This window comes from Oncorhynchus gorbuscha, unplaced genomic scaffold (assembly GCF_021184085.1).
Source record: "Oncorhynchus gorbuscha isolate QuinsamMale2020 ecotype Even-year unplaced genomic scaffold, OgorEven_v1.0 Un_scaffold_1051, whole genome shotgun sequence".
Classification (NCBI taxonomy): domain Eukaryota; kingdom Metazoa; phylum Chordata; class Actinopteri; order Salmoniformes; family Salmonidae; genus Oncorhynchus; species Oncorhynchus gorbuscha.
In genome coordinates this window covers 145,136-155,000 of record NW_025745951.1, presented here as the reverse complement: position 1 = coordinate 155,000, position 9,865 = coordinate 145,136, and the positions used below count along the sequence as shown (strand labels likewise).

Sequence of the window (9,865 nt, the reverse complement as noted above, 5' to 3'; positions counted from 1 at the left end):
GATAGCATCGTTTGCTTGGGTGCTATCCTGAGATAATAGCATCGTTTGCTTGGGTGCTATCCTGAGATAATAGCATCGTTTGATTTCGCCGAAAAGCCTTTTTGAAATCTGACACATTGGCTGGATTCACAACAAGTGTAGATTTAATTTGGTAGATTGAATGTGTGATTTCATCAAAGTTACATTTTTATAGTAATTTATTTGAATTTGGCGCTCTGTACTTTCACTGGTTTATGTCCAGGTGGGACGCTACATATCCCAGAGGTTAACGCTGCACGGGCGAGAGCATTCTGACTGTCATGCAGGTGAAAGAGGACCCAAAAGCGACTTAACAGAAACAGAGTTTATTTAAGTCCAAACAGGGAATAACAAAAATCCTCTAGTCTGTAGAGGGGAATAACTGGAGAAGCGGCCACAGACTGCAGGTCGCTTCGGGTAGGCGCAGGCCGTAGTTGACAGAGACACCTGCTCACACGCAGCATCTGATGAAGGCAAAAAACACGACAGGACAGGGCGATACACAATCACAGCAAAAACACGACAGGACAGGGCGAAACGCAATCACAGCATGGTGAATACTAAACAAGGAACCGACGGGACAGGAACGGAACACAAAGGAATAAATAGGGACTCTAATCAGGGGAAAGGATCGGGAACAGGTGTGGGAAGACTAAATGATGATTAGGGAATAGGAACAGCTGGGAGCAGGAACGGAACGATAGAGAGAAGAGAGAGCGAGAGAGTGAGAGGGGAGGGGGAGAGAGAGGGATAGAAAGAGGGAAAGAACCCAATAAGACCAGCAGAGGGAAACGAACAGAATGGGGAGCACAGGGACAAGACATGATAATAAATGACAAACATGACAGTACCCCCCACTCACCGAGCGCCTCCTGGCGCACTCGAGGAGGAATCCTGGCGGCAACGGAGGAAATCATCGATGAGTGAACGGTCCAGCACGTCCCGAGACGGAACCCAACTCCTCTCCTCAGGACCGTAACCCTCCCAATCCACTAAGTATTGGTGACCCCGTCCCCGAGAACGCATGTCCATGATCTTATGTACCTTGTAAATAGGTGCGCTCTCGACAAGGACGGGAGGGGAGGGAAGACGACGAACGGGGTGCGAAGAAAGGGCTTAATACAGGAGACATGGAAGACAGGATGGACGCGACGAAGATGTCGCGGAAGAAGCAGTCGCACAGCGACAGGATTGACGACCTGGGAGACACGGAACGGACCAATGAACCGCGGAGTCAACTTACGAGAAGCTGTCGTAAGAGGAAGGTTGCGAGTGGAAAGCCACACTCTCTGGCCGCAACAATACCTTGGACTCTTAATCCTGCGTTTGTTGGCGGCTCTCACCGTCTGTGCCCTGTAACGGCAAAGTGCAGACCTCACCCTCCTCCAGGTGCGCTCACAACGTTGGACAAACGCTTGAGCGGAGGGAACGCTGGACTCGGCAAGCTGGGATGAGAACAGAGGAGGCTGGTAACCCAGACTACTCTGAAACGGAGATAACCCGGTAGCAGACGAAGGAAGCGAATTGTGAGCGTATTCTGCCCAGGGGAGCTGTTCTGCCCAAGACGCAGGGTTTCTGAAAGAAAGGCTGCGTAGTATGCGACCAATCGTCTGATTGGCCCTCTCTGCTTGACCGTTAGACTGGGGATGAAACCCGGAAGAGAGACTGACGGACGCACCAATCAAACGACAGAACTCCCTCCAAAACTGTGACGTGAATTGCGGGCCTCTGTCTGAAACGGCGTCTAACGGGAGGCCATGAATTCTGAATACATTCTCAATAATGATTTGTGCCGTCTCCTTAGCGGAAGGAAGTTTAGCGAGGGAATGAAATGTGCCGCCTTAGAGAACCTATCGACAACCGTCAGAATCACAGTCTTCCCCGCAGACAAAGGCAGACCGGTAATGAAGTCTAAGGCAATGTGAGACCATGGTCGAGAAGGAATGGGAGCGGTCTGAGACGACCGGCAGGAGGAGAGTTACCCGACTTAGTCTGCGCGCAGTCCGAACAAGCAGCCACGAAACGGCGCGTGTCACGCTCCTGAGTCGGCCACCAAAAGCGCTGGCGAATAGACGCAAGAGTGCCTCGAACACCGGGATGACCAGCTAACTTGGCAGAGTGAGCCCACTGAAGAACAGCCAGACGAGTGGAAACAGGAACGAAAAGGAGGTTACTAGGACAAGCGCGCGGCGACGCAGTGTGCGTGAGTGCTTGCTTAACCTGTCTTTCAATTCCCCAGACTGTTAACCCGACAACACGCCCATAAGGAAGAATCCCCTCGGGATCAGTAGAAGCCACAGAAGAACTAAACAGACGGGATAAGGCATCAGGCTTGGTGTTCTTGCTACCCGGACGGTAAGAAATCACAAACTCGAAACGAGCGAAAAACAACGCCCAACGAGCTTGACGGGCATTAAGTCGTTTGGCAGAACGGATGTACTCAAGGTTCTTATGGTCTGTCCAAACGACAAAAGGAACGGTCGCCCCCTCCAACCACTGTCGCCATTCGCCTAGGGCTAGCGGATGGCGAGCAGTTCACGGTTACCCACATCATAGTTGCGCTCAGATGGCGACAGGCGATGAGAAAAATAAGCGCAAGGATGAACCTTATCGTCAGACTGGAAGCGCTGGGATAGAATGGCTCCCACGCCTACCTCTGAAGCGTCAACCTCGACAATGAATTGTCTAGTGACGTCAGGAGTAACGAGGATAGGAGCGGACGTAAAACGTTCTTTTAGAAGATCAAAAGCTCCCTGGGCGGAACCGGACCACTTAAAACACGTCTTGACAGAAGTAAGAGCTGTGAGAGGGGCAGCAACTTGACCGAAATTACGAATGAAACGCCGATAGAAATTAGCGAAACCTAAAAAAGCGCTGCAACTCGACACGTGACCTTGGAACGGGCCAATCACTGACAGCTTGGACCTTAGCGGAATCCATCTGAATGCCTTCAGCGGAAATAACGGAACCGAGAAAAGTAACGGAGGAGACATGAAAAGAGCACTTCTCAGCCTTTACGTAGAGACAATTCTCTAAAAGGCGCTGTAGAACACGTCGAACGTGCTGAACATGAATCTCGAGTGACGGAGAAAAAATCAGGATATCGTCAAGATAGACAAAAACAAAAATGTTCAGCATGTCTCTCAGAACATCATTAACTAATGCCTGAAAAACAGCTGGCGCATTGGCGAGGCCGAACGGCAGAACCCGGTACTCAAAATGCCCTAACGGAGTGTTAAACGCCGTTTTCCACTCGTCCCCCTCTCTGATGCGCACGAGATGGTAAGCGTTACGAAGGTCCAACTTAGTAAAGCACCTGGCTCCCTGCAGAATCTCGAAGGCTGATGACATAAGGGGAAGCGGATAACGATTCTTAACCGTTATGTCATTCAGCCCTCGATAATCACGCAGGGGCGCAGAGTACCGTCCTTCTTCTTAACAAAAAGAACCCCGCCCCGGCCGGAGAAGAAGAAGGCACTATGGTACCGGCGTCAAGAGACACAGACAAATAATCCTCGAGAGCCTTACGTTCGGGAGCCGACAGAGAGTATAGTCTACCTCGAGGAGGAGTGGTCCCCGGAAGGAGATCAATACTACAATCATACGACCGGTGAGGAGGAAGGGAGTTGGCTCGGGACCGACTGAAGACCGTGCGCAGATCATGATATTCCTCCGGCACTCCTGTCAAATCGCCAGGTTCCTCCTGAGAAGTAGGGACAGAAGAAACGGGAGGGATGGCAGACATTAAACACTTCACATGACAAGAAACGTTCCAGGATAGGATAGAATTACTAGACCAATTAATAGAAGGATTATGACATACTAGCCAGGGATGACCCAAAACAACAGGTGTAAACGGTGAACGGAAAATCAAAAAAGAAATAGTCTCACTGTGGTTACCAGATACTGTGAGGGTTAAAGGTAGTGTCTCAAATCTGATACTGGGAAGATGACTACCATCTAAGGCGAACATGGGCGTAGGCTTCTCTAACTCTCTGAAAGGAATGTCATGTTTCCGAACCCATGCTTCGTCCATGAAACAACCCTCAGCCCCAGAGTCTATCAAGGCACTACATGTAGCACCCGAACCGGTCCAGCGTAGGTGGACCGACAAAGTAGTACAGGACTTTGATGGAGAGACTTGAGTAGTTGCGCTCACCTGTAGCCCTCCGCTTACAGATGAGCTCTGGCTTTTACTGGACATGAATTAACAAAATGTCCAGCAACTCCGCAATAGAGGCACAGGCGGTTGGTGATCCTCCGTTCCCTCTCCTTATTCGAGATGCGAATCCCTCCCAGCTGCATGGGCTCAGTCTCAAAGCCAGAGGAGGGAGATGGTTGCGATGCGGAGCAGGGAAACACCGTTGATGCGAGCTCTCTTCCACGAGCCCGGTGACGAAGATCTACCCGTCGTTCTATGCGGATGGCGAGAGCAATCAAAGAGTCCACATCTGAAGGAACCTCCCGGGAGAGAATCTCATCCTTAACCACTGCGTGGAGTCCCTCCAGAAAACGAGCGAGCAGCGCCGGCTCGTTCCACTCACTAGAGGCAGCAAGAGTGCGAAACTCAATAGAATAATCCGTTATGGACCGTTCACCTTGGCATAAGGAAGCCAGGGCCCTAGAAGCCTCCCCACCAAAAACTGAACGGTCAAAAACCCGAATCATCTCCTCTTTAAAGTTCTGGAACTTGTTAGAGCAATCAGCCCTTGCCTCCCAGATAGCTGTGCCCCATTCTCGAGCCCGGCCAGTAAGGAGTGAAATGACGTAAGCAACCCGAGCTCTCTCTCTAGAGTATGTGTTGGGTTGGAGAGAGAACACAATCTCACACTGCGTGAGAAAGGAGCGGCACTCAGTGGGCTGCCCGGAGTAGCAAGGTGGGTTATTAACCCTAGGTTCTGGAGGCTCGGCAGGCCAGGAAGTAACAGGTGGCACGAGACGTAGACTCTGGAACTGTCCAGAGAGGTCGGAAACCTGAGCGGCCAGGTTCTCCACGGCATGGCGAGCAGCAGACAATTCCTGCTCGTGTCTGCCGAGCATGACTCCTTGGATCTCGACGGCAGTGTAACGAGCGTCTGAAGTCGCTGGGTCCATTCCTTGGTCGGTTCCTTCTGTCATGCAGGTGAAAGAGGACCCAAAAGCGACTTAACAGAAACAGAGTTTATTTAAGTCCAAACAGGGAATAACAAAAATCCTCTAGTCTGTAGAGGGGAATAACTGGAGAAGCGGCCACAGACTGCAGGTCGCTTCGGGTAGGCGCAGGCCGTAGTTGACAGAGACACCTGCTCACACGCAGCATCTGATGAAGGCAAAAACACGACAGGACAGGGCGATACACAATCACAGCAAAAACACGACAGGACAGGGCGAAACGCAATCACAGCATGGTGAATACTAAACAAGGAACCGACGGGACAGGAACGGAACACAAAGGAATAAATAGGGACTCTAATCAGGGGAAAGGATCGGGAACAGGTGTGGGAAGACTAAATGATGATTAGGGGAATAGGAACAGCTGGGAGCAGGAACGGAACGATAGAGAGAAGAGAGAGCGAGAGAGTGAGAGGGGGAGGGGGAGAGAGAGGGATAGAAAGAGGGAAAGAACCCAATAAGACCAGCAGAGGGAAACGAACAGAATGGGGAGCACAGGGACAAGACATGATAATAAATGACAAACATGACACTGACTAACTGCCCACTGTGTGGTTTGGCTCTGTGGTCGACCGGAAGGCCCTGCAACAGGTGGTGAAAACCGCCCAGCACATCACGGTGCCCAGCTCCCTGCCGTCGTAAACCTCCAGCGCAAGCGGTGTCTGCTTAGGGTGCGCGGCATCATCAGGAACCCTTCACATCCACAAACTGTTTGCCCTCCTACCATCAGGGAGGCGGTGCAGGTCTTTACGTTCCCTCACTAGCAGGCTCAAGAACAGTTTATTTCCAGCTACTGTAACCCTGCTGAACTCTGTGGCACGGGACCATATCCACCCGTCCACATCTTTGTACTCCAGCTACTGTAACTCTGCTGAACTCTGTGGCACAGGACCAGCCATATCCACCCGTCCACATCTTTGTACTCCAGCTACTGTAACCCTGCTGAACTCTGTGGCACAGGACCAGCCATATCCACCCGTCCACATCTTTGTACTCCAGCTACTGTAACCCTGCTGAACTGTGGCACGGGACTAGCCATATCCACCCGTCCACATCTTTGTACTCCAGCTACTGTAACCCTGCTGAACTCTGTGGCACGGGACCAGCCATATCCACCCGTCCACATCTTTGTACTCCAGCTACTGTAACCCTGCTGAACTCTGTGGCACAGGACCAGCCATATCCACCCTTCCACATCTTTGTACTCCAGCTACTGTAACCCTGCTGAACTCTGTGGCACAGGACCAGCCATATCCACCCGTCCACATCTTTGTACTCCAGCTACTGTAACCCTGCTGAACTCTGTGGCACAGGACCAGCCATATCCACCCGTCCACATCTTTGTACTCCAGCTACTGTAACCCTGCTGAACTCTGTGGCACAGGACCAGCCATATCCACCCGTCCACATCTTTGTACTCCAGCTACTGTAACCCTGCTGAACTCTGTGGCACGGGACCAGCCATATCCACCCGTCCACATCTTTGCCTCTCAGGGACCTTGTTGCATTACTCTCTTTGCACTCTTCACAGTACTACTGGTCTCTGACATTGCTTTGCAAAGTCTCATTAACTTCATTAGGGTAGGGGTTAGGGTTAGGGTTAAAGTCTCATTAACTTCATTAGGGTTAGGGTTAGGGTTAAAGTCTCATTAACTTCATTAGGGTAGGGGGCACTATTTTCACCTCCAGATGAAATGCATGTCCAAAGTAAACTGCCTGTTACTCAGGCCCATTTAGATCTCACTGTTTCAGGCTGAACAGAGCTTCATTAGATCTCACTGTTTCAGGCTGAACAGAGCTTCATTAGATCTCACTGTTTCAGGCTGAACAGAGCTTCATTAGATCAAACTGTTTCAGACTGAACAGAGCTTCATTAGATCTCACTGTTTCAGGCTGAACAGCGCTTCATTAGATCTCACTGTTTCAGGCTGAACAGAGCTTCATTAGATCTCACTGTTTCCTTCCTTGTTTCTGTTACACAGTAAAAAGGATCTATCTAACCTGTGTGTGTGTGTGTGTGTGTGTGTGTGTGTGTGTGTGTGTGTGTGTAACCTGTGTGTGTGTGTGTGTGTGTGTGTGTGTGTGTGTGTGTGTGTGTGTGTGTGTGTGTGTGTGTGTGTCTTTCCAGGTCAGCAGAGATTGGTGGGCATGGCTGTGGGCGTGTTCCTGCTTCTGGCTGTTCTGATTGGTCTGATCGCTGTGACACGCTATGTCCTGAAGAGCACAGACCCCACCCCCACAGCTCTGGTACCCATCCACTAAACAATAATAATAATAATAATAATATGTGTGTTTGTAACAAGATCTCATTGTTTCACGGTGACGCATTATTGACAAAGGTAATTTTGTTGAACCTGGTTAGGACTGCTTTCATTCCATGTGTTTAGAGGTTTTACAACAGGGTTGAATCAGAAACACCTTGACAGGTAACAGTTAAGACATTAATTCAGACTGGTTAAGAATAGGACTCAGGTTTTGGATGATGTTAAATATATATATATATATTATGGTAATAGCTTCGTGGAGTAAGCTGTTGCCTATGGCTCTGAGGTTCGTGGGTTTGACCCCAGTGCTAAGCAGTAAGCTGTTTCCTATGGCTATGAGGTTCGTGGGTTTGACCCCAGTGCTAAGCAGTAAGCTGTTGCCTATGGCTCTGAGGTTCGTGGGTTTGACCCCAGTGCTAAGCAGAAAGCTGTTGCCTATGGCTCTGAGGTTCGTGGGTTTGACCCCAGTGCTAAGCAGTAAGCTGTTGCCTATGGCTCTGAGGTTCGTGGGTTTGACCCCAGTGCTAAGCAGTAAGCTGTTGCCTATGGCTCTGAGGTTCGTGGGTTTGACCCCAGTGCTAAGCAGTAAGCTGTTGCCTATGGCTCTGAGGTTCGTGGGTTTGACCCCAGTGCTAAGCAGTAAGCTGTTGCCTATGGCTCTGAGGTTCGTGGGTTTGACCCCAGTGCTAAGCAGTAAGCTGTTTCCTATGGCTCTGAGGTTTGTGGGTTTGACCCCAGTGCTAAGCAGTAAGCTGTTGCCTATGGCTCTGAGGTTCGTGGGTTTGACCCCAGTGCTAAGCAGTAAGCTGTTGCCTATGGCTCTGAGGTTCGTGGGTTTGACCCCAGTGCTAAGCAGTAAGCTGTTTCCTATGGCTCTGAGGTTTGTGGGTTTGACCCCAGTGCTAAGCAGTAAGCTGTTGCCTATGGCTCTGAGGTTCGTGGGTTTGACCCCAGTGCTAAGCAGTAAGCTGTTGCCTATGGCTCTGAGGTTCGTGGGTTTGACCCCAGTGCTAAGCAGTAAGCTGTTGCCTATGGCTCTGAGGTTCGTGGGTTTGACCCCAGTGCTAAGCAGTAAGCTGTTGCCTATGGCTCTGAGGTTCGTGGGTTTGACCCCAGTGCTAAGCAGTAAGCTGTTTCCTATGGGGTTTGACCCCAGTGCTAAGCAGTAAGCTGTTGCCTATGCTTTGTGGGTTTGACTGAGGTTTGTGGGTTTGACCCCAGTGCTAAGCAGTAAGCTGTTGCCTATGGCTCTGAGGTTCGTGGGTTTGACCCCAGTGCTAAGCAGTAAGCTGTTGCCTATGGCTCTGAGGTTCGTGGGTTTGACCCCAGTGCTAAGCAGTAAGCTGTTGCCTATGGCTCTGAGGTTCGTGGGTTTGACCCCAGTGCTAAGCAGTAAGCTGTTGCCTATGGCTCTGAGGTTCGTGGGTTTGACCCCAGTGCTAAGCAGTAAGCTGTTGCCTATGGCTCTGAGGTTCCCCAGTGGGTTTGACCCCCAGTGCTAAGCAGTAAGCTGTTGCCTATGGCTCTGAGGTTCGTGGGTTTGACCCCAGTGCTAAGCAGTAAGCTGTTGCCTATGGCTCTGAGGTTCGTGGGTTTGACCCCAGTGCTAAGCAGTAAGCTGTTGCCTATGGCTCTGAGGTTCGTGGGTTTGACCCCAGTGCTAAGCAGTAAGCTGTTGCCTATGGCTCTGAGGTTCGTGGGTTTGACCCCAGTGCTAAGCAGTAAGCTGTTGCCTATGGCTCTGAGGTTCGTGGGTTTGACCCCAGTGCTAAGCAGTAAGCTGTTGCCTATGGCTCTGAGGTTCGTGGGTTTGACCCCAGTGCTAAGCAGTAAGCTGTTGCCTATGGCTCTGAGGTTCGTGGGTTTGACCCCAGTGCTAAGCAGTAAGCTGTTGCCTATGGCTCTGAGGTTCGTGGGTTTGACCCCAGTGCTAAGCAGTAAGCTGTTGCCTATGGCTCTGAGGTTCGTGGGTTTGACCCCAGTGCTAAGCAGTAAGCTGTTGCCTATGGCTCTGAGGTTCGTGGGTTTGACCCCTAGTGCTAAGCAGTAAGCTGTTGCCTATGGCTCTGAGGTTCGTGGGTTTGACCCCACTGCTAAGCAGTAAGCTGTTGCCTATGGCTCTGAGGTTCGTGGGTTTGACCCCAGTGCTAAGCAGTAAGCTGTTGCCTATGGCTCTGAGGTTCGTGGGTTTGACCCCAGTGCTAAGCAGTAAGCTGTTGCCTATGGCTCTGAGGTTCGTGGGTTTGACCCCAGTGCTAAGCAGTAAGCTGTTGCCTATGGCTCTGAGGTTCGTGGGTTTGACCCCAGTGCTAAGCAGTAAGCTGTTGCCTATGGCTCTGAGGTTCGTGGGTTTGACCCCAGTGCTAAGCAGTAAGCTGTTGCCTATGGCTCTGAGGTTCGTGGGTTTGACCCCAGTGCTAAGCAGTAAGCTG

General features: G+C 50.9%; 1 protein-coding gene across 1 annotated transcript in view; it reads left to right on the top strand.

Moving 5' to 3' along the window:
* Nucleotides 1-9,865, top strand: part of LOC124021104 — a 15,745-nt gene that overhangs the window by 4,389 nt on the left and 1,491 nt on the right. Inside the window, exon 4 of the mRNA XM_046336435.1 lies at nt 7,298-7,416. Coding sequence (XP_046192391.1) covers nt 7,298-7,416 — 119 coding nt within the window. The remainder of the gene's footprint in view (nt 1-7,297; nt 7,417-9,865) is intronic.